The 25,338-nt window shown below is 42.0% G+C and overlaps 1 protein-coding gene across 4 annotated transcripts in view; it reads right to left on the bottom strand.

The window, feature by feature from the left end:
• Positions 1–15,543, bottom strand: part of TEX264 (testis expressed 264, ER-phagy receptor) — a 151,718-nt gene extending 136,175 nt beyond the window's left edge. Inside the window, exons 1-3 of one of the 4 annotated variants that reach the window (XM_035106078.3) lie at positions 15,175–15,543; positions 10,387–10,463; positions 7,317–7,605 (exon numbers count right to left, since the gene is read on the bottom strand). In XM_035106078.3, coding sequence (XP_034961969.1) covers positions 7,317–7,574 — 258 coding nt within the window. In that variant the 5' untranslated portion in view covers positions 7,575–7,605; positions 10,387–10,463; positions 15,175–15,543. Of the gene's footprint in view, positions 1–7,304; positions 7,606–10,386; positions 10,464–12,494; positions 12,709–15,174 lie in introns of those variants that run through there. The other 3 variants (XM_060271521.2, XM_088662196.1, XM_060271522.2) reach the window with 3 other exon arrangements.
• Positions 15,544–25,338: the final 9,795 nt, after the last annotated feature.

Here is a 25,338-nt window from a genome sequence, read left to right as displayed (position 1 = left end):
TCCTCCACATGCAGCTGCTGGGTGACCTTGGGCTAGTCACACTTCTTTGAAGTCTCTCAGCCCCACCCACCTCACAGGGTGTCTGTTGTGGGGGAGGAGGGGAAAGGAGATTGTTAGCCGCTTTGAGACTCCTTCGGGTAGTGATAAAGCGGGATATCAAATCCAAACTCTTCTCTTCTTCTTCTTCTAATCCCTGCTCTAAAACACTGCAGCTGGCTTTTTGCTAGCAGGGGGTCTATTGAAGGAACAGACAGTGGAGAAATCACATGGGTAGTATCTACCGACATGTCATGTCCCTGGTACCTGCGTTCCCCACACTCCCTTCAATAAATAACCCTCTTACAGCCATGGAAGCAGTGCATACTCCCCTTCTGTTGCACTCACTATGCTCCTCCCATGCCAGCATTTAACAGCTGCACATATTTTTATTTCTCTCTCTCGGTTTTAACAAAGCAATAGAAGAGGGAAATGGGTGCAGCATATAGCAAGAGAATGAAGTGGCAGCAATAGGGAGAATGAGGGGCAAAAGTGGTTAAAAAAAAAGTGTCCCATTCAGAACAATTGCTATTTTTCTATGCAAGTGCATAATCAGCATAATCAGGCCTATGTACAGTTAAGATTAGTTCATCTGTTGCCCCAGGGCTCCACTCTCAGTTCCCATCCCATCTTAGAATTTTGAAGTGTCAGGCATAGCTCTAGTGGCTTTAACCCAAACGTAGCAGAGTTTTCCTGCACAGCGCATAAGCTAGTTGAAGTGGAAATGACTAGTCGGCTAGACGCAGAATAACTATTTACAGGATTTATTAAAAGAAAATAAAACAAGCAGAGTTTCTGCATACAAAGCAAAGCAAAATAAATCCTTTCTGTCTCTCTCTCTCCAACCATACGCAGCACTCCTACTCCTAACACCCAACAAGAAACAACTGTGCTAGCATTCCTAGATAACAGAGTTCAGTGCTGGCCGTTAACCAATCAGAGAGTAGTTTCCAGGTCAGGCAGACCTTGGCTTTCTGCCAAGAGTAAATTGACACTGCCTTGAGTTAATTGTGTGAAGCAAGAATCTGTAAATTTCCCATGAGGGGCACAACATTTTCCAGACAAAGCCAGAAATGCCCAGGCTCCTCTTAGAAGAACCTGCTGCTTTCCTTGCTGTCTACGGAAGCAATCCACCTGAAGGACAGGCTTGGAAACCTTAAACAAAAAGGGGGGCTTGCCCAACATCAGCCCTCCAAGATTCCAAAACAGGCGTCTTAATGTAGAAATTTGGAAGTTATTTCACTGACTCTTTCAGTGGCTCCGCCCACATCCAGCAATTACTGGGAATGCGCGTGCTCATGTTTAGAAAAAGAAGAAGCCCACAACACACTGGAACGCAGATGTCTAATGATAGGTTTCGACTTGGTGATCTCAGGCTGTGGGGAGTCTCTTTCTTAACTTTCCTCCACCCCTCCTTTGCAAATTAGTCCAGGCAGTCTATTAAATCACTTTTTCCTAGCAACCCCTCTTAGACACATGTGCACGCATATACACAGGACAGAAACCATCTCAGTCTTTCCATCGCCTTCCTTGTATGATTCATAAATCATGTGATTTTGGAGTATTCTTTTTAATAGTAAAAGAAGAAAAAGAAGAAGAAGGTTTTTATACCAAGGCTTCTCCCGCAGAGTCAAAAGCTTTTGATTTCTTTAGTTTGCAGGGCAAACTCTCTTCCCTTCGTTCCCAACAAGACAGGATATCAGTCAGTTATTCTGCTGGAGCAATGCAAAGCAGCCAGAGGAGAAACTGACAAGAGGCCTTTTGGCTCAAGCTTTCCATGACTGGAAACGTAGAGCCTGACAAGCATTACCCAGTCTAGCTTGGCTTGCCACATCCGTTGGCTGCAGGAGTTGTGGTGCTAGGCTTCAGTTAAAGCATTCCAGGGTGACTGCATAAGAGCCAAGGTCTACTGGAAATAAACTCTGGCAAGCATTTAGGACCTTCAGCACCAGCCTGGGAGGCAGGCAGTTTTATTTGCTTCCCCCAGCTCACTGTGGCACAGACATATGTCAATGAGTCTACTCTGAGTAAAATCTAGCTGAAACCACCCGAAGTATTTGGGTGGCTTCTTCATTACCCCATATCCCAAATTCTCTGCCAAATGAGAACAATGATGCCCCAGTTTGTAAGACTGTGATGAAAATACATTGGAAAAGGATTGAAAATACTGTCCTTTGCCGGCCAGTACTTGATGTTTGAATTGAAGCTGGATGATCTACATTCAAATCCCAGTACAGCGGGTGGCCCTGGATAAGTCACTGCCCAACATATAACATGGAACTAACTCCCACTCAAGACTGTTTTGAAAATGAATGTGATGTGGAAATGCTGCCAACCAGACTGAGCCTTGGAGACAGGGTGAGCTATAATAATAAATCAGAAGTCTATTACCCAGGGGAAAACCTAGAACAGGACTATTTTATCTACTGACTAATGTGAATCATCCCCACTTTGCTTCATTTGCAGGAGAAAGCAAATGAGTCCTGTCCTTGGGGACACAATCTCATCTGCCTTGCAAATCTACAGAAATAGCAACAGTTGAGCCCAGCTGTTCTTTATACCATAAGACTGCAAACCATCTTGGGAGCTCAAGTCTCTAGAAGTGAAGAACTCTTGCCCACCCATCAGGAGGACAAGAGACCTCATGATTAAACAAAATCAAGAGGGCATCCCTATACAGTGGTGCCTCGCAAGACGAATTTAATTCATCCCGCAAGTCGCTTCGTATAGAGAAAAAATCATTTTGCGATGCGGCTCCCATAGGAATGCATTCATCTTGCGAGGCACCCTATGGGACAAAAAAATTCGTCTTACGAAGCACGCCATAGGAAACTTCATCTTGCGAGTCTCCATTGAAATCGCAAAACGCATTCGTCTTGCGAAAAATTCCTCTTATACATAACAACTTCGTGCCTGCAACCTCATTTCCCTCCTGCTATTGCTAAAAAACCGCCTATGGTCATTTCAACACTTGTTCTGGCCCTCCCCATCAGATGAAGAATTTGAACTTATAACTCCAGCTCTGCCAAATGCTTTAATTCTAAAATCAGATTGAGGCATGAGGTCGAGAGGATGGAAACAGACCTTTTCCGTGGTGGCTCCCTACTTGTGGGATGCTCTCCCTAGAGAGGCTCACCTGGTGCCTTCATTACATATTTAGGCACCAGGTAAAAACATTTCCCTTTAACTAGACCTTTAGCTGATTAATGTTCTATGTCCTTTTAACTGTGTTTGTGGGAGTAGGGTTTATTAGTTTCTTGTTCTTGTTTTTATTATGTATTTTGTGTTCTCATATTGTATTTTTATGTTGTGAACCACCCCACTATCTTTGGATAATAAATAATAATAATAATATATCTGCTTAAAGGAGCTTGAAACAAAATTGGCTTGAAGACACTTTAAGCTGCATATGCAGAAACTTCTCATTGGCATAACAACAGATGAACACTGGCAGATGACAGCAACACAGCTGAGATATTGAAGGCAGGTAACTTCATTATTTGACCATAGCTACCACAAAACTTACCGAATAACTAGAATGCGCATGTTACAAATTACGAATAATAATCTCTTATCACAAGACCAAAATCCAAAAAAATTCCTCTGCATCTATAAATGCTATAAGGATAATACCTCAGCTTCAAAAATACACTGATGGTAATGCCCAGTGAGCAGAGGAAGAAATTCATTTTATATCATTTTAGCAACAATGGACCAGCCAAACTTGCTGCATTTGCAAAAAAACCCTCTAGTGGTGGAGATGGGGGGGGGGAGTGCACAGGGTCTGTAAAAGAAGAGCAAAGACCACATGCAAGAGAAACTAGTGCTGTCCCAATCAGCTACTGTCTTAAAAGTGCTTAGAAACTCTTTCCGTGCAAGTTTCAATCAAACATTGGTTGAAGATTAAGCACAATGGTCTTTTGCTTCCTGATTCCTTGACTTACCCTGAATAACTATATTATTCCAGTAAGATAAAGAGATGCCAGAGATAGACACACACTTTTCACAGCAGGCAGAACTAGTCTCTCTCCCTCCCTCTCTCTGTAAGCCCTTTGTATTTACAATACAAACAATGTGATTAGTAAGGAAGGTTATTCACGTGCCTTTGGTGCCTCCCCAACTGTCTTCTATATACAGATTCTTTTTGCCAAATGTGTTTTCATCTTCTACTCTTGTGCAAGGAATAAAAAATATCCACAGCTGAGATCACACTTGAAAATACAGTGGTACCTTGGTTTGCAACCGCTTTGGATTACAACCATTTTGGATTGCAACCACGTCAAACCCAGAAGTGTGTGTCCCTTTTTTTTTTAGATTACAACCCTTTTTTAAAAAATTGCAACCATTTGGGGGGGGGAGCCCCATTGGCGAAAGCGCGCCTTGGGTTACAACCTGTTTTGGTTTACAACTGGACCTTCGGAACGGAATATGGTTGTAAACCAAGGTACCACTGTATCACAGAAAGATGGTCTCTGATAAAGAAGGCAGGAGCTGCAATAGAATACTGAGAACACTTATTTGCTTGTTTTTGTTTAAAAGAAGAGAGATGTGCTACACTTAAAACTGATGAAGAAACCTTACGTTTAAAGGGATCCTTCAAAGGCCTCCAATAGCTTTTTGAAGATGCACTAGAGAGTTTTAAGCAGGTAACTACTGAATTAGTGGTAGTTTTATAAGGGCTTTGGTATTTTACAATACAAACATATACTGTTCCATTTATTTATTTATTTATTTATTTATTTATTTATTTATTTATTTATGTGGGAGAATAGACACATAAATACATTTACAAAGTGATCCTATATAGGTCTACTCAAAACTAAATCTTATGGAGTTAGGCAAGTCTTTCTCTCAGGCAAGTAAGTATAGGGTTACAGTTTTAATTAATTAATTAATTAATTAATTAGTGTAAACCCTAAGTTCAGCCGTGTCTAATTCTGTTCTGCCTGTATTTCAGTTTAGACACTGGAGACAGCATCTTCATTCCCCATGCAGAATCACTAGAAATGTCAAAGAGCTGCCATGCATTCCTTCGGAGTATTAGAATTATAAATAAATAAAGTACGTATCACTACACCACAGGGGAAAAAACAGAGGGAAAGTCTTACTTTGTGGTGCTGCCACAATTATAGAATGCCCTCATCCTTGAACTATAATTGGCACCAACTTTGATACATTTCTAGCACAATAGATTTATTCCAACAGAAGCAGTGAAAATGTAACAGATTAAATCTCAGGCTAGGGTCTGGGAGATCTCAATTCAAGTTCCCAGCCATGTATGCTGCCCTTTGGAAGAAAGGAGGACTGCAAATGCCATTTTAAAAATAAAAAATATATGAGAGGGTAATTGACTTGGCTAGATTTTCAGATGTTATTATTCCTGACTTCACTCTGGCATTAACTACTCCCTTTTAACATCATCATCATCCCTCCTCCTTGGTTTTAACTGCTATAAGGTACCCTCTCTTGCACTGCTCTGTTATGAAGGGCAGCTTACAAATTATTTTTAATCTGCAAGTACCAGAAAAGAGGTAGGAAAAGCCAGAAGCAGACATTTTAGCATCTGAAATTACTTCAGATGGAAGGACCTCTTGCTCACATTGGAATAACCAAAACTGGTTCAGCTAACAATTACTATTACTGTACCTAGAAAATGTGCTACAATGACAACTCCTCTATTTGCCCTGTGTCCTTAGATCAATGCACCAGCAGAAAAACTCAACTGGTAGCTCCTCTGGCATACATGCTTCTTCAACACTGTTGATCAGAAAATTACACAGGCTGTGCTAGTGTAACAGGAAGTGCTTATACCACAAACAAGCACACAACCCTATTTTTCTGGCAACACTGTGGTTGGTTTGAGTCTTTTTTGTTTTTTTAATCAAGCTGTCAAAAGCTCAACTATAACAGATTGTTTGAACAGATGAATCCAGGTTTAGATACATTTTTCCTCTGTAAAGACAATATGCAAAATAAAGAGTGTTCTTTAGGGGTTTATGTAAAGGTCTGTGTATCCCCAATAGGGCATTTGATTTCCCCACCACCACCATAGCAGCCACCTACGCTGCATTGCAAATGGCTGTTGAAATTCAGTCAAGTTGCAAAAGTCTTCTAAAGAAAATTCAAGGCCCTGCCTGACACAATAGCTGTGCAATTTTCTGGATTGTGGCCAACATCAAAAGTCTGAAAAGAGAAGCTGAACACAGACCCCCTACAAGGAAAAAAACCCTCTTATATAAAGGTCTGGATGGTGACATGCAAGCTCTGTATTTTACTAAAACTGCCACGACAGCACCACTTCTCAGCACCTAGAGGACTAGGAAAATGAAAGAAATGCAGTAGTATTCAGTCACCCATGGGAATACTCACTCCAAGATAATGAGCCAATAAACCAAATTGCTACTGTCTATGGTAATAAATAAATGAATAAATAAATAAATAGGGACCACTCCGGCAGGAAGGTAAATGGCATTTCCGTGTGCTGCTCTGGTTCGCCAGAAGCAGCTTTGTCATGCTGGCCACATGACCCGGAAGCTGTCTGCGGACAAACGCTGGCTCCCTCGGCCTATAGAGTGAGATGAGCGCCGCAACCCCAGAGTCGGACACGACTGGACCTCATGGTCAGGGGCCCCTTTACCCTTTTCCTTTATGGTAATATTAGCATTTAAACACAGTGGAATATATAGATATGTATATAGTAGTTCGCCTCTCTGATATTTGAGCAGACCATCTCTCTTTAGCTACTTTCAAAAGATTCTGCACCCTTTTCCAAGTAATTTCACTTTACACCTCCTTGCAAGAGGCTTTGTGCTTTTAACACAACAGGTAGAAATTCAACAGGTGCAATATTTCCTACCCACCAAAAAATAAGCATCTGAAAAATATTCAGATAAACACAATATTCAACTATAAAACATACTGGTTCAAAAGCATAACCCCCAAGTACAAAAATATAAAGAATTCACTACACACAGTAATTAATAAAAATACAAAGCATCACATCTGTTTACAGGATCAGGTTTGTATGTAAGTTACAGCATATACAGTATGATCATAAAGTTAAATCACTGCAAGTTTACCACAAGGCTACTCATCTCATCCATTTCATGAGTGTGCACATTATTATTCTTAAGTAAATTCCTACCCTCATAGTGCACATTCCCAAAGTCTAAGATCTACTTCAGATCTAACATATCAGAAAATAGATTTTCCTTGTACTCAAGTAATGATTGTGTTAACAGTGATGCAAACCAAGAAGTAGCTCTTACCGTGAGACTTACCGTGTGAGGGTTGTCATAGTAGAGAGCAATGGAGCACAGCCTTGGAGAGATGCTGCAGCTCTCCGTAAACAGCCTTCCAGTGTCACCATAAGGCCCCACCTGGAATTTATATGCCACGGTGATGCTGCTGAAGGGGGGCAAACCAGCACTCACAATCACTTCTGTGAAGAGCCCCGAATAAACAGCAAAGCCAAAGAGCGTCAACAGCAGAAGCACAACCAGTGCTGCAAACAATCCAATGAGCAGCCAGTCTGCCATGACTCCAGGTGCCTCAAACTGCAGGAATCAACTAAGGACAAGAGAGGAGGACAAAAATTAGGTAATCATAATACAAATGGATATTTCCTAGAGCAGGCATCTCCAAACCTCGGCCCTCCAGATGTTTTGGACTACAATTCCCATCTTCCCCGACCACTGGTCCTGTTAGCTAGGGATCATGGGAGTTGTAGGCCAAAACATCTGGAGGGCCACAGTTTGGGGATGCCTGTCCTAGAGTAACAGATAAGTTTAGGGAAAGTTTTCCTAAAGAAGATATGACTCAGATCCACACTGCAGACCTTTGCAAGGCAGTGTTGTAGTGGAATTGTTCATGTTTACAGGTCAATGCAGTACTGAAATTACGGTATTTGCCATTGCTGCTCAAGGGAAACACTGCCTAGAATGACATGTTGTAAGTCCCTTGTCTACAATGCACGCCTGTACTCCATGCAGCTGGGAAGCTCAATAAGTAGGAGGATCTAAGTGATGTTTGAAATGCATCATATGCGCACCAATCCAGATGGCATGTGTGCACCAGTCCAGATGGCCATGCACAGACAGTGGGTGTGAGAAACATACACAATGTTTCTGTGACCCCCAGAGTATTTCAAAAATACATTTGTGGTCCCTTTCACTGAATCCCAGCCTGTATGTCAGAGCTGCCTTGACCTTATCCATTTCTGGTCAGTCTTGGTCAGTCTGCATTTGGCTTCAGCCTCAGCAGTCCCTGAAGGGGACCCACCAACCCCAGGCAAAGTGTGCACTGGGAACGCCTCATAGAATGTCAATCCCATAATGGAACTGGAGTTAAGAGAATTGTGTGTGCATGAGGTGATGGTAAAGGCAGAGGAAGACAGCAATCAGAAGCTTTCGGCACCTCCTTCACAATGTTCCACATATTCCCTGCCATCGCTAAGCCTCCACCTTCCACTGTGTTTCGCTTTCAGTCACCCCTCTTGCTGCTCATCTCCCTGTACTTTTATGCCTAATTCCCCTTCATCCATACAAGAAATCAGCACAGATAGCAGCATTTTCATAGAAAACTTACATTTGGTGCTCTGCAGGTGCTCACCACGTAAGAGTATCGAAAAATATTAGAAATAATGTGGCCATCGTTAATATGATCGCTTAGTCAATGGGAATAAAATGGAAGACAAAAATTTTTCTGACATATCCTCTGTAAGGTCAAAGACGGAGTGTGGGAGGAAGGTGGAGGAAAGGGTGCCAAACTGGTTCAGCAACACTGAAGCTACTCTCACCAGAATAGTAATTGTATTGCACTGCTGGTTCATATGGCATGAACAGCTGCAGTAAAATGCAGCTACTGAAAAAAAGGCAGCATAAAATCAATCTGAGGATTCCCAGAAAAAAAAGGTCAGAAGTAGTGATTGTCAAGTGGGGGTGAGTGTTGTGTGCCTTGCAAGGAGGCAAAAAGCAAGAATACCAGGCCTGGGGTGGGAGTGGGAGTAACATGGATTGACCCAAGTTTTTTCCCCATAATGGCCTTTATGAATCCAAATAAAAAAATTCCTTCAGTAGCACCTTAAAGACCAACTAAGTTTTTTATTTTGGTATGAGCTTTTGTGTGCATGCACACTTCATCTGATGAAGTGTGCATGCACACGAAAGCTCATACCAAGGTATCTGATGAAGTGCGCATGCACACGAAAGCTCATACCAAAATAAAAACTTAGTTGGTCTTTAAGGTGCTACTGAAGGAATTTATTTTGTTTCGACTCAGACCAAAACGGCTACCTACCTGTAACTAGATTTATGAATCCACTTTGATTTTTGAATTTAGATGTGGTCCTTTAGAAACAATTACCTAAGCAACTGTTCATTCTGTTTGGCAATTAATAAAAACCACATCTTAGTGCAAACTGCAATGTGATTAGGCTACTATCCACCCTAGTGAGATCAGCAGAGAGCAAGGGCAACGGTGGAAAAGAAATCTGATTTGCCCTTGAAAAATGTCACAGTTAATTTTATACTAGCATTTATAATATCTTACTGGATTATAATATGCGCTGCCTGAATCTCTTTCCTTGGACTCAAATTCAAGCAGCTTGAGATACTTTCCTACAGCTCCTGCAATGAACTTATTTGCTTCCTTGTGAACTTAGCATTTGCATTTCTTAAAAAGATCATTTCCAGTCCCCAACATTTTTGTGGAAAGACTATTAGACCATATAGTTACTTATACCACAAAGCCTGTGATGCAAAAACTCTGATTATGTAAAATGTTGAAGACTTTGAACTGATGCAGACCCTGAGTGTATTCAATATTTGCTTCAGAATATCTAATTCTAACTGGAACACAGCAGGCATGTTTGGTGATCCTGTCATTGTCTTTTAAGCCAGTGGGTAATGGACCCTTGCTATGATGCATCTCAGTATACTACTCTTTTTCTCTTTAAATTGCCTTTGTCCTTTCCTCTTCTCATTTAAAATTTCCCATACTTGATAGCCTTAACATTTATTCAAAACATCCCATGCACCAACATTATTAGTATTAATTGCATCCCTGTAGTTCACCAGATTTCCAGCATGCTTACTATTGCACAGCAAACTGCCTACTCCTATTTAAGTGCATTTAACAATAAGTGAATTTGACTAACTGATTCTTAAGCTCAAAATTCATTTCTGTATCTTATTGAACCACAAATCAGGACATGTGTGATAAAAAAAAACATTATCTATTTCTTGTTTAAGACACAGAAATAAAGCTGACACTTGTCAATCTCTTTTCCGGAACCATATAATTGGAATCAAAGCCCAAAATTTCCTCCAGTGAGATGCATGTTGTACAAACCTGAAAATCAGCAGTATAGACAGCCTAGCAATAGCTCATTGTCTCTCCCAGGGATCTTTGATCCAGGATTTGTTTCTCTGAAAAAGAAGAAAATAAAGTCTTATTGAAGTGACCTATTTTCCCTAAATTGAAGTTCAGTAGGAGAGCACCATGGCCAGAAAACCTGCACTGCTTCCCCAATATGCACAAGGAGCACTGTGTCCAGAGTGGTTCCTAAACCTGTGGATTCTCTGCAATGCTAACATAGAGAAGTGGAAAACAATTTTCAGGAGGCAAATTAGTGGATAGGCATTTAACTGTTTCACTGCCCACCAATTATCTCCCGCAAGTGTCTTGTCATTGTTAAACCTCTTTCCCAACAAAGCTCCAAAACCCAAAGTAATTCCAACTTGAAGGAAAGTTATATTAAATCCTTGACTATTTCCATTGCAAGCACCATAAGATTTCATGATTTTCATTTAAACTCCCACCCCCCCACCCCCACAGTGAAACTGTACATGGAGCCATGTACTCAAGTCCAAGGAATAAGATCTGTACCAAGGAGGCAGGCTTTGGAACATTAACCTGAACCAGGGATCAGTAAGATGCAACTCCGAATGCCCATCTGTGTTCAGACCTTTATCTTCTGCACTGGTTTTAGAAGAGTGCATATCTGAATACACCTCCCAACACTTATCCTGTTGAAACTAAATAACGCAGTGTGGACAGACAGAAACCACATTTAGATATACAGTCAAGCAGAGCCATAGCTATTGGGCCCCAGTTGAAGCCTCCAGAGGAGTGCTGTTGAGGCTCCCAGCCTCTGTATGTGTGTGTACGCAAATGCGCTTCGGGGGGGGTGCCAAACTGGGTATTTGACACGGGTGAAAAAAAGCTGTTCCATGCCTGCAGCCAAGCTATACACATGGTTCCAGATCAAGCAAGTGATATGCACAGAAAAGACCATTTTCACACACAGCACACTCAGATACAGCAGAGTAAGGAGCATGCAGAAGCAAGAAATGGGAAAGCAAGGGGAAATCTTCCCTGTCTCTCCTTCTTCCTCCTATGCAAACAAACAAAAAACCCCACATATGAGGCCCCACATTAGAACAAGAGTCCTCTGGATCAGACCAAATGCTTATCTAGTCTAGCATCTTGTTCCCTACAATGACCAACCAGATGCCTCTGGAAAGATCAAGATCTGAACATTAAAATGTAACAACAATAAAAAGGTAGCACAACTATAAACACAAGCTGAGATTCCCCCCCCCCTCTCCGATCTACCCATTTCATAGTGCAATTTCAATAGTTCCAAGCCGCACTGTCAAAGTAAGGCTGCAATCTTACATGATATATACACTCAGTGGGCTCACTTCTCCATAAATACCGTATGCACAGAACTAATATGTATGTATAACAAACTCATTTTCTTGTCTCTATCAAGCACCTATCCAGTGGTTTCAGTAATTCAGAATCTTTAAATTCTGACATGAAGTGAATGTTAAAATACTTAGCAACAATGAGGTTTTTGTTTTAACTTCTACATCCGTTTTTAAAAAGTTGTGGCTTTTTTGCACTATGTATTTCCTGCAAAAAGAAAACAAGCACATACTGACATTCTCTAATATTCATAGCACAATTTTCTTTCAATAATTCCAGGAGGCTTACTTACATAGGGATCCCACAAGCAGCCTCCACTTCTAGGCACTACCCAACCCCAGATCTGCTTAGCTTCAGAAGGATTGCTCCATTGGACATTTTAATTTCTATGATATAAGCCACCATGGGTTGTCTTTGACAAGAATGGCAGGATACCATTTTAAATAAGCAAGTAAATAATTTGAGTTTAAAGACAGCATACCAGTAATTTGAGTTGCAATTTAATTCCAATCTGATCCTGTTCTGTACAATTGTCACTGTTTAACTAGGAATAGGTTCTGCATTCCCTTTTAATGGTGATAAAAGCAGCCAGTTCATCTCAGTTTAAACCCACATAAATGGATTTTAACCCTTCATGCTTTTATTTCTAATTCAGGGTGAAAAACCTGAGACACTGATAATATATTCCCTAGATACAACACATTCCACACAAACAAAAGAGAGAGAGAGAAAGAGAGAAATCTTACTCTAGAGAACTGATATAATCAAGGCTCCTGGATTCAGCGTTGTATGAAAAACAGAAAATATCACCAAGTATTTAAGTTCAGTTGCTATTGTTAGCTACTGGAAAATAAACCTGCTACCCAATTACATTCATCCCTCTTCTCATAGAGATGTTTGGTTTTTCCCAGCTGATCCTGTTTATTTCAGCTGTATTCTACTTCCTGGTTCATGTGTACCAGCTTGATGAGATCACAGTGCTCATGCACGCTCATAAAGCTAGCATGCACTTTTACAACAATTCCTTAAAGAACTAGGAAAGGTTTAAGCAAAACCTTTGAAATAGGATTTTTTTAGAAACAAGTATGTCTATGTGTCATCACTGTGTTATGGAGCAGGGTGATCAAGAGACCAAATATTTTTACCAGAGAGTCTTGCATGGAAAACGCAAACTCAGATGAACCATAATCCTCCATTTGTGACATCCATAGTGCTAATAGCCAAGACAGAAACAGATTGCTACAACTGCAAACAAAGACTAAACAACCACAGTCAAATGAACCCTTGGGACTAGTCCACAATGTAATCAAAACAGCAGTACTGGTTACCGGTATATAAACCAGGTTATTAGCACTTGTCCACCCGGTTTTCCTAGCCAGCATAAACAGGGATTTTCCATTCAAATTCAAGTAGGTAGCCATGTTGGTCTGACACAGTAGATATATATTTATATATCTACTAAAATATCTATTAAATTTTTTTGTCCAGTAGCACCTTAGAGACCAACTAAGTTTGTTCTTGGACAATATATATCTATTCAAATGTGAAAGCCAATGTACCTTCCCAAGGACCTAAACTACTGGATAAGAGGGGAGCTGGAACAGCATTTAAACCATGTTACATCAGCTGAACATTTCCAGCCTCTTCACAAGTTTCACTCCCCCACAACTGGCCAATAATCAGCGAGGATGGGAGTCAATGGAAGATGGAGGTTCCCATTCCTGTCTTATAGCCCAGGTGAAACACTCAGACTGTAAAGAAAAATTTTGAGCCCACATCCTTCCAAATAAAAGGTCCAGAAAATGATGCAAGAATCTGAAAAATATATGTAGTTTAAAAAATGCTGAAAGAAGAAAAATCAGTTGTATTAATCATGGAGAGCAAATCTTGATTAAATTCAGAGGGATTGACTGCTAAGTAAACATGCTTAAGATTGGGACACATGGCTGCAATCCTATGCATACTTCCAAGTATGCAAAAAAATAAAAGAGGAATTAATTAATGAAAATGCTAGAGTGGCAGTGAGGCAAGGATGTTGATTTCCTCACACATCCCAAGATTTGCTAGATTTGCCATCTCTCTGTGTTTTTTTTGGGGGGGGGGCGGTGTTCTTGTGCTGTAACTGTGCAACAAGCAAAAACATAGCACCAAAAGCTGTACCTGGGATGCAGAGGCACTGAAGGTTACCACTTAAATTATATTGAACTTGTACTTGTTACAGTTACTTTACATTATTCTCCTATGCTTTTAACCATCAAGGAGTTGAGTTTCAAACCAGTTATTGGGAGAAGCAAAAATGGGCAAACCTGAGAGCCTCATTTGCATGTCAGTTGTTTATTTCTTCCCTAGATTCCACTTTAAACATAAATTAAAGGATTGTTTGGACTGTTGCTTTTTGTTTGTTAAAGAAAACCCTCATCCTACAGTATGATCTACTCCCTTGAGAGCCACTTAGAACAAGGCATGTTACTAATATTTACTGGACCAGATGTACGCATGCGAAGCCTCCACTGGTCTATAGCAGTTAGAAAAGGTGTGCTTCCCAAGATCTCTTATTATTGGGATCCAAACTTTTTCCGTTTGCATTGCAACCTGCCATACCCAGCTGGCGCCATATCCACATGGAGTGTTGGTTACTTCTACAACAAATGTATTCTAGCCGGTTTTGCATCTCCCCACACACACACACACACACACACACACACACACTTTCCAGATTACTTAAGGATCGATTTTCCCGTTCAGAAACAGAAGCTGGCTGGCATGTGTTTGTGTGTGTGTAGCAGGTGTTAGTCATAGGGTTCCATAGGGAACCCACTCTCTCCTCCACTGCATAGCTGCCAAGTTATCCCTTTTTTAAGGGATTTTCCCTTATGCTGAATAGGCTTCCTCGTGAGAAAAGGGAAAACTTGGCAGCTATGCTCCACTGGGATCCACGCAAGACAATCTCCTCCACTAAGACACACTCTGTTTTAATGTCCTGGTATCTTCCATTGTGTCACTTTCCCCTCTCTCCACATCCATCTTCCTCATCAATCCACTGACTGGCAGACTTCCCCCCCAAAAAAACCTTCTGTGCCAAGGATCAGCCCCTTCCACTCCTCCTTCAAAGGTTTCCCCTCTCACCGCCCCCCACTCTTCCTCAAGATCTTCCAAGGGGCGTCAGCTAACATCGTAGGGATCCACTCTCACGAATCCTCCTTCCCCCGCTCCGACTCCCCCCAGCAGCAGCAATCCACTGCCGTGTATGCCACAGGAAACAGATTCCTTTGGTATCTCCTCCGGTTTTCGGCCCCCTCCCTTCTTACGCCTTCCCCCGCCGCCCCCACACACACCGCGGGATCCAGTGACCGGGATCTCCTCAGTTCCAAACACCACCTCCTCCCTGCAAGGTTCTCTCTGTTTCCCGCCCGCCCCCCAACTCACACAGCAGCAGGAAGAGCGGAGCCGGCGCTCAGGACTCAACTGGCAGCTCCCGCCTCAGTCACGGGCTGAGGCTAAACCTCGGGGGCGCGCCTGGCTCGGCGGTTGGGAGGCGCGTCCTCGCCCCAATCCGGGAGCGCGCCGCGCCAGGCTCAACCCCCGGGATGGGGTGGAGCTCGACGTCGGCGGGAAGCCGCTGCCGCCAGTATGAGGGCAAGTGGCCTCAGCGCCACAGGGCGGGAAAGGGAAGCAGCCGCCGAGGAAGCGGCGGCGGCAGCAGTTCAGGGTGGCTGAGAGAGCGCTTCCTCCGCCTGTTTTTATTAAAGGGGGTTGTTTTATAGCAGCCGCCTCACCGTTACCTCGGCTGTATGTGAGGGGAAATGGGACGCCGTAAAGTTGCCACTTTTATTTTATTTTATTTTTACCTCACAGTCGCCCTTTGCCTTTCAACCGCCTCAGACAGTAGGAAATTCAGCAGGTGTCGCCTTCCCACGTCTCTTCAGTTCTGCGCAAGGAAAAGCTTCGTTGGCTAATATTTCCTCCTCTCAAGTAGCTGTTAAAAGAAGAACAGGGGAGCCCTGACTAAGGAAAAGGCAGCTTTAAACCCCTGGAGTCGCAACACACATCCTCAATCCAATTCAGAATACAGTAGCTACCATTAAGTTTAGGCTTGACAAGCAGCAATTCAACAGGTTCAGTTTTACCCATCCGTGCCACCCTGTTGAACAGTGCTCCTGCACCTGTAGGATTTCTGCTTGCCATGAGGCTCTTCAGGAACTTTGCCAGGAACAGAAGGTTTAGGACCTAATAGCAGAAGCTTGAACCTAGCAGATACCGGTAGGAAACTAGTCTGGGGGGAAGAGAACAAGTGCATTCAGGGTTCTCTTGCCCAGGCGGTCTAGACACTATGTCAGCCCTAGGCAATTGCTAATTTGTGTGCTTACATACCGTGTTTCTCATATTATAAGACACGTCTTATATTTATTTTTTCCTCAAAAAAACACACTATGGCTTATTTTCAAGGGATGTCTTATTTTTTTCCTCCTCCTCCTGCCGCGGCCGGCATTGCTGCTGCTCCTATCACTATGTCTTATTTTCGGGGTATGGCTTATATTCCTTGAATGCTTAAAAATCCTGCTATGGCTTATTTTATGGGGATGCCTTAAAATATGAGAAACAGGGTATTTGCAAATTTAAAACTGAATTGCTTGCCTAAGCTAAAATAGCCTATCCAGTTGGAGAGTTCGCTTACAACTTGCCTTGATCCACAACTTTGGATCAGTGTCAGTTTCTTAATTCACTTGGAAAATACCTAGCAAGACAAAATAAGGCTCATGACAAAGCCCAATAATAATTAGAAATGTATATTAAGTACTGAGGAACACATCTTAGTGGAAAGAATTGTCTTGGGTGATAGATCCCAGAGAAGCTCTGTGGGTTCCCAATAGAGAGGTGACAAGTTTTTTTTGTGGGGAGGCACTTGTGCTTCTAAACAGAATAATTAATCTCAAATGATCTGGCGCTCCTAGGCAAATTAGTAACTATGAAACATGAGCTATTTGGATCCTCTAATCCAGCACTGTCTACTCTGACCAGACATGGCTCTCTCAAGGCCTCATGTACACATTTTCCCTAATCCTACTATCTGACTTGGATGATGGGCTTGAGGGCATCCTGAGCAAGTTTGCAGATGACACCAAATTGGGAGGGGTGGCTAATACCCCAGAGGACAGGATCACACTTCAAAATGACCTTAACAGATTAGACAACTGGGCCAAAGCAAACAAGATGAATTTTAAAGTACTTTTACTTTAAAGTACTTGTAAATTGTAAAGTACTACACTTGGTCAAAAAAAAATGAAAGGCACAAATACAGGATGGGAGACACCTGGCTTGAGAGCAGTACATGTGAAAAGGATCTAGGAGTCCTGGTAGACCACAAACATGACATGAGTCAACAGTGTGATGCGGCAGCTAAAGAAGCCAATGCAATTCTGGGCTGCATCAATAGGAGTATAGCGTCTAGATCAAGGGAAGTATTAGTACCACTGTATTTGCTCTGGTCAGACCTCACCTGGAGTACTACAGTTCTGGGCATCACAGTTCAAGAAGGATACTGACAAGCTGCAACATGTCCAGAGGAGGGCAACCAAAATGGTCAAAGGCCTGGAAACAATGCCTTATGAGGAACGGCTTAGGGAGCTGGGTATGTTTAGCCTGGAGAAGAGAAGGTTAAGGGGTGATATGATAGCCATGTTCAAATATATAAAAGGATGTCATATAGAGGAGGGTGAAAGGTTGTTTTCTGCTGCTCCAGAGAAGCGGACATGGAGCAATGGATTCAAACTACAAGAAAGAATATTCCACCTAAACATTAGGAAGAACTTCCTGACAGTAAGAGCTGTTTGACGGTGGAATTTGCTGCCAAGAAGTGTGGTGGAGTCTCCTTCTTTGGAGGTCTTTAAGCAGAGGCTTGACAGCCATATGTCAAGAATGTTTTGATGGTGTTTCCTGCTTGGCAGGGGGTTGGACTGGATGGCCCTTGTGGTCTCTTCCAACTCTATGATTCTATGAATTCCTTTTAACTAGAATCGCCAAAGAATGAACCTAGGATTTCTGGATAAAGACTGTGGGTCTACCACTGAGTTATATATACAGTACCTAGAAACTAACCCTTGAGTTTCACTTGTAACGCCTTACTAGCAGAGAGAAATCGCAACAATCCAGGATATTCCTGTATAGGACATAATCCCTCTCTGTTTCAAACAGGGTGGATAAAAATCAATGATTTTTAAAAAATAAAATAAAAAAGGGAGGGCATTCACAAATGGGGAAGTGCCACTGAAAATGCCTTTTCATGGGTTAGTGCAACTAAGCATGGCCAACAAACCCTCACCTGCTCACTGCAGTGTCTGAGATGGTTGATATTATGAAGGAGTTCTTTTGGGTCCCAAGCCATTTAGGACTTCATAAAGGTAAAGAGACCCCTGACCATTAGGTCCAGTTGCGGACAACTGCGGCGCTCGCTTTACTGGCCGGGGGAGACAGCAAACAACTCCTGGGTCATGTGGCCAGCATGACTAAGTCGCTTCTGGTGAACCAGAGCAGCGCACGGAAATGCCATTTACCATCCCGCTAGAGCGGTACCTATTTATCTACTTGCACTTTGTGCTTTCGAACTGCTAGGACTTCATATGCTAGTACTAACACCTTGAATTGAGCCCAGTAGTTCATTGGTGGCCAATGCAGCATTTTCAGGACCAATGGCATGTAGTCTCATCAAACTGCCCCACTTGCCAGTTTAGTAGCTGCATTCTGCACTAGCTGCAGCCTCTGGACCATGTTCAAGGGCACCCCAATCAGCCTAATTCTCTACTTTTGTTAGTAGGTAATAAACAGTCACTATACCTCATGAGAAGAGAAGACTCCCTGGAAAAGACCCTGATGTTGGGAAATATGGAGGGCATAAGGAGAAGGGGATGACAGAGGATGAGAGGGTTGGACAGTGTTCTCGAAGCCACCAACATGAGTCTGACCAAACTGCAGGAGGCAGTGGAAGACAGGAGTGCCTGGTGTGCTCTGGTCCATGGGGTCACGAAGAGTCGGACACGACTAAACGACTAAACAACAACAATACTTCAGGAACTTCTAGGGTGAACTACTCCATTCTAAAAGTAAAGGTAAAGGGACCCCTGACCATTAGGTCCAGTCGTGACCGACTTTCATCTCGAGTTATTGGCCGAGGGAGCCGGTGTACAGCTTCCAGGTCATGTGGCCAGCATGACAAAACCGCTTCTGGCGAACCAGAGCAGAGCACGGAAACACCGTTTACTCCATTCTAGAGAGAGGAAAATTACGTTAGCATTTATTTATGTATTTATTGCATTAAAGATACTGACCATGCCATTACCTGGAAGCCTGTTTTCCCCTTCCAAGTAGAATAAAATATGTTGACTCTAATTGTCAGCAAACTCTAGGTTTTAGGATCCTACACTGACAACTACCACTACATTGCCCTACTATTTTAATATTTTCTTTTCACAAACAATCCTTACAATGTTAGATCTTCTTCTTGCATAACGAGCACTTATCAATCATGATTCTTCATTTGACTGCAAATTACATGGCGACGGGATATTACACTACTAATGATAATTTGGGATTAGTGTGAGATTGCTGCTTCAAGATGTTTTGATTATGATTATGATTATGATTAAATTTATCATGCACTTTTCCCTAGCAGGCCCCAGGGTAGCTTACAACAATTCAAAATTATGGAAGTTGTCTTGCTAGTGAAGTGTTATTTTGCTCATGCTTAGCCTCAGAAACTGTTTCAGCAGAACCCAGCATCTCTGGATCTGGACTAATTAATGCCCAGAGGAGATTATTATCTTAACTTATCTATATTAGGCTATCAGGTGACACCCATTCATGTGTAATTTTGTTTCACTGTCAGGGAATTATTGTTTATCATTGGATTTAGGTAGTGAATAGGTGAATTGCCTTTGGGCCAAAAATCCCCCTAAAATTTCCTTCTGCCAGGAAATGTTTTTAAAGTGTGTCATGTAAACTGGCAGGATACAAAAAAAGTGGTTTTAGGTTTATGACTTTACATTCATATAAACTGCACAGACAAAAAAACCATGTGGTCCAGAGATAAAATTCTGCAGAGAAGAACTTTTAGTGCAAGTTGAGTCTTCTTTTGCGATCACTTGTAGCCGAGTAAGATTGTCTTCAACTGTTGAGTCCAAAAATGACTGTGGAGGCCAATTCTGGATCCTCACGTCCTTCCACAGTGGGGACATAGGTTTCCATGCTTTCCTCTTAGCTTGTTTCTCACTTGCGTCCTGAGTTTGAGTGTTTTCAAAGTCCATGACACCTTTGGTAAAGGCTGTTCCCAATTGTAGTGCTCACAGGCCAGTGTTTCCAAATTGTCAATGTTTATACTGTACTACATTTTTTTTAGGTTTGCCTTGAGAGAGTCTTTAAAGCTTTTTTGTTGACCACCAACATTACACTTTCCATTTTAAAGTTTGGAATAGAGTAGTTGCTTTGGAAGATGATAATCAGGCATCCGAACAACATGACCAGTCCAATGAAGTTGATGTTGAAGAATCATTGCTTTGACACTGGTGATCTTTGCTTCTTCCAGTACACTGACATTAGATCGCTTGTCTTCCTAAGTGATATGTAAAACAATTTGGAGACACTGTTGATGGAATCTTTTGAGGAGTTGGAGATGGTGTTTATAAGTGGTCCATGTTTCACAAGTGGACAGTACGTTTGGTAGTACAATAGCTTTGTAAACAAGAATTTTGGTTTCCCTGAATGTCTCAGTCCTCAAACACTTTGCACTTCAATCGGGAGAAAGCTGCACTCACAGAGCTCAGGTGATGCTGTATTTCAGTATCAGTGTTGGCTCTTGTGGAAAGCTAACTGCCCAGGTAGGGAAAGTGATTGACATTTTCCAGTTTTGCACCATTAAGTTGGACCTGTGGCACTGCAGAGGGCTTGTTTTGTGCTTGCTGGTGCAGCACTTTGGTTTTTGGGATGTTGAGCAATTGGTCAAGCTTTTCAGAAGCTTCTCCAAAGCTATTTAGGATGGTTTGGAGTTCATCCTCTGAGTGTGCACACACAATGTTGTCATCAGCATATTGAAGCTCTATGACGGAAGTTATGGTAACCTTACTCTTTGTTTTCAGCCTATTCAAGTTAAAGAGTTTTCCATCTGTTCGATAAATGATTTCTACCCCAGTGGGGAGTTTCCCTTCGACAATATGTATGATCATGGCAATGAAAATAATAAATAGAGTTGGGGCGATAGCACATCCCTGTTTGACACCTGATCCCACTGTGAATGGTTCACTTTGAGAGTCATTGTTATCTGCGATTGTTGCTGTCACATTATCATGAAGGAGCCGAAGGGTGTTAACAAATTTATCTGGGCAGCCAATTTTCAGAAGGACAGTCCACAGGGCATTACGATTTACAGTGTCGAAGGCTTAGTCAGGTCAATAAATGCCATATACAGGGATTGGTTTTGTTTTTTTCAGTGGATTTAGATAGCTAAAGCCCTATTCATCTTGAAAACCAACCCCTGCAAGATGAGTAGGGCTTTAGCTATCTAAATCCACTGAAAAAAGTAGTCTGCAGATGGTGTAATGAAAATCACTGAACATACTTTTCCTGTTCACCCATTAGCTTATATTGGCCTTTCAAACCATTGTCATTCAAATTCTTTTGTAATAGGACACAAACAGAAAAGTGAAAAGTACAGTACTAAAAACCTCAACCACAACTCATTTGTCATTTGAACTTCCTGCCTGTTCTTTGTTTACATGCCATGTTTTCTGTAATACACATTTATCTGATTTATTTATCATGTACAATGCATTGTTTCTTCTTCATCTGGACAGTATTAGCCTCAGAACACAGGCCATTGCTGTTAGAATCTGCTAATCCCCAACCTCCTTTCTGCAACATTGACAGGTTTCACCATTTTTTTGTGTCCTCTCAGCAGTAGTCACAATAGCTAGAGTACTATCCATGCTTCCCTATTATCATCTCAATACCTACACTACTATTCAGCATCATTCTCCCAAGCCCCAGGCACCTGGTTCAACAACACTGTTTTGCGGCACAATTCAAAAGACTATATTTAATCTTTAAAGCTCTAAATCATTTGGGTCCATGGTATCTCATGGAACACCTGGTTGTTTTATTTCCTTCTTTGATTTATGATCTGCCAAGAAGACTTTCTTGTATGCAGTTGCCTAAACAATGAAGGTGAAATCTAGGGACATTCTAGGTTGTGGCACTCTGCTTTTGGAATTTCATTTTTTAGGAGATTCACTTGACAGATCCACTCTAACCCTTTAAAAACTAGTTAAAACTGACATACCGGTATCTTTACTTGAAATGGGTGTTACTGGTTCCTGTTGCAGTATTTTTATTGCTTTTGAGCAAAATGATGCCAAATTTTTATTTTTATTAAAATTTCTGTACCACCCTTCATCTGAAGATCACTGGGCGTTTACAATATAAAAACACAAAAATACATACCATAATAAATAATAATAATAATAATAATAACCGTCATCCAGTTTAAAAAGCCATAGATTGTTTAATTAGCAAAAGGCCTAGGAGAAGAGAAATGTTTTTGCTGGTGCCTAGATATATGTAATAAAGGCAGGTGAGCCTCCTTGGGGAGAGCATTAACAAGCAGGGAGCCACTGCAGAAAAGACACATTTTTTTATTGCTGCTCTCTGGACCTTTTGCAGAGGATGCCAACAAAAACGGGCCTCAGATGATGGCAAACCCTCCAAGTTTCCCTATTTTCCAGGGACATCCCTGATTTAGAGTAACCATCCCAGTTTCTGATTTGAGCTCAGAATGTCCCACTTTTCCTTAGGAAGTCCCTATTTTCATTGGAGAAATATTGGAGGGTATGGCATTATCCGACCTCCAAGCAGTCTAAAGGCAATCCAGTATAGGGAAGCTTTTAAAAAAAAATTTATGTTTTATTATATTTTTATATATGTTGGAAGCTGCCCAGAGTAGCTGGGACAACCCAGTAAGATGTGTGGGGTATAAATAGTAAAATTATCATTTGGGACGTCCCTATTTTCATTGAAGAAATGTTGGAAGATATGTGATGGTCTGGGTCTGTTCTTATAGGAAGAGGTGGTCCTTGATGTATTGCATCCTGAGCCATTTAATGCTTTATGGGTCAAAACCAGCACTTTGAGTTGGTCCCAGAAACTAAATGGCAGCCATTCTAGCCAGGATTGGCATTATACTCTCAAACTGTATTGCCCCAGTGAACAACGTAGCCACTGAATTCTATACCAGCTGAAGTTTTCAAACTGACTTGAGTTTGGCAGATGAAAGATGGAGAGCTTTGTTCCTCATCCATTGTTGTTGTTGTTTAGTCGTTTAGTCGTGTCCGACTCTTCGTGACCCCATGGACCATAGCACGCCAGGCACTCCTGTCTTGCACTGCCTCCCGTAGTTTGGTCAAACTCATGTTCGTAGCTTCGAGAACACTGTCCAACCATCTTGTCCTCTGTCGTCCCCTTCTCCTAGTGCCCTCAATCTTTCCCAACATCAGGGTCTTTTCCTCATCCAATCTTTCCCAACATCAGGGTCTTTTCCTCATCCATAGCCTGATGTATTTCTATGCCGGATGCAGTTGGGCAGGTACCAATAAGAGAATGGTGATCATAGAAAAGAATCCCTTGAAAACTACGCAAATATAGGAACACTCTGACCCCTTGTGGCTGAAGCTGTCCATTACAACTAGAAAAACAATACAGTATTGATACTTACAGGTAGGTAGCCGTGTTGGTCTGACGTAGTCGAAACGAAACAAAAAAAATTCTTTCCAGTAGCACCTTAGAGACCAACTAAGTTTGTCATTGGTATGAGCTTTCCTGTACATGTATCTGAAGAAGTGTGCATGCACACGAAAGCTCATACCAAAATAAAAACTTAGTTGGTCTTTAAGGTGCTACTGAAGGAATTTTTTTATTTTACTTCGATCCAGACCAACACGGCTACCTACCTGTAACCATAGTTGTCAGGAGTGAGCCAGCAGTAAACCGCACTGTGCAAGTTGGACTCTTAATTAGCAAACACATGATCTGCACAGGAGTGTAAGGTCTAATGAGCTCAATAAATCATCTCCAGCAGGTCTTCCCTCATGAAGCAGTCACCACCTCCCCATAGCTGCCTAAGTCCCCTTCTCTCCAGGGTTTTTCCCCCAAGCAGTTGGAGGCAGTGTCCGCACATGGCTAATCTCTTCTCTGCTCTTTTTATGCCTCTTTCGGTTCTGGCAGAAAAAGGGACAAGGAGGCTTGACACAGCAGGGGGAGGAGACTCCCATGACTCTTCACCAGCCTGACTCATCTCTGCTTCTTGACCTGCCTCCTCCCACTTCCCTGCTTCAGCTTCTGCCTCTGATTCTGGACTTCTCTCCACCACAGACTCTGTCACTCTCCCAGTTCACTAAGCCCTGTTACCTCCTCAGCTTCTGACACCTCCTCTTCCCAGTCTTCTCCCTCTTCTCACTGTGACCACATTATCACCCTGGGCTCTGAGCCTTCTTCCCTTAGAAACAGATATGAAAGCTAGGAGCTAAATGGCACCTTAAACCTAGATTTATGGGCGCTGCAATGGAATGTCTAGGCACATTTTCTTTATAACAAGAATACAAAGCTGAAAATGAATGAACTGCAGCTAAAATATTATATTCATTTTTCACATGGTCTAGTCCTCATCTGAAGACTGCAAAAAACTAAGCCATACTTTCCTTGCCCACCCCCCTAATATCCTTATGAGGGTCCCTTCTCCAGTCCTCAGAGAGTGGCTGGAAGTGAGGAGGCAGAAAAAGGTCCTGCTTTCGTTCCAGCAGTGGCAGTTTTAATCTGAAATCTTAGGTGCAGTACTCCCAGAGCTCATAAGCTGCTTGCATTAATGAAATTCCCTGTTGCAAAATGTGCCTAGAACAATGGGAGTTTTGAATGCTGCTTGGTGGTTCCCCAGCTGGTTTCTCTCTTCATTCCTCTGCATCCAACCAGTCTGCATCTAACCACAAGCAGTTAAAATGAAAGCTGGGGATAGGAGAGCCATTTCCAGGAACTACATGCCACTTTCAAATCATAGCTAGGTTATCCACTATCGAAAAATGAAAGTGTAAGTCTGGAAATCAATTGCCTTCTATAATCAGCTTTCATAAGTGCATAATCCAGCTCTTCAATTTCCCATCAGTTCAATTATAAAATACCAGGGAGGTTAAATCTTGTTTCAAACTTTAGATAATTATACTAACATAAGGGGGAGGGGGGGTGGAAGCATGTTGCATTTTGGTTTGTTCATAATTGTTTTGTTTTGTTTTAAAGTTGACTACCATGAGCAATCGCCAGGTTGCAGTTTCGTGAAAGTTCCAGGAACAGAATTTGAATTTAGAACCTAGCTAGAAAACCAACTCTCCACAAGATGTCATCAGATCTCAATGCATTTTTGTAGAATCCAAATAACTGAGTAGAGGCTGGGAATGAGGAAGAGCAGATGGCTTGCTAACTAACAGCTTCTTATTTTTATGAATGGAGGCTGTCTTTAAATGACCTCATTGCATGTACACTCCACCCCTACTTTGGAGTCTCTCT

Source organism: Zootoca vivipara, chromosome 2, assembly GCF_965207765.1.
Source record: "Zootoca vivipara chromosome 2, rZooViv2.hap1.1, whole genome shotgun sequence".
NCBI lineage: Eukaryota > Metazoa > Chordata > Lepidosauria > Squamata > Lacertidae > Zootoca > Zootoca vivipara.
The sequence above is the reverse complement of the archived record's forward strand: the minus strand, read 5'-3'. Positions and strand labels throughout refer to the sequence as shown.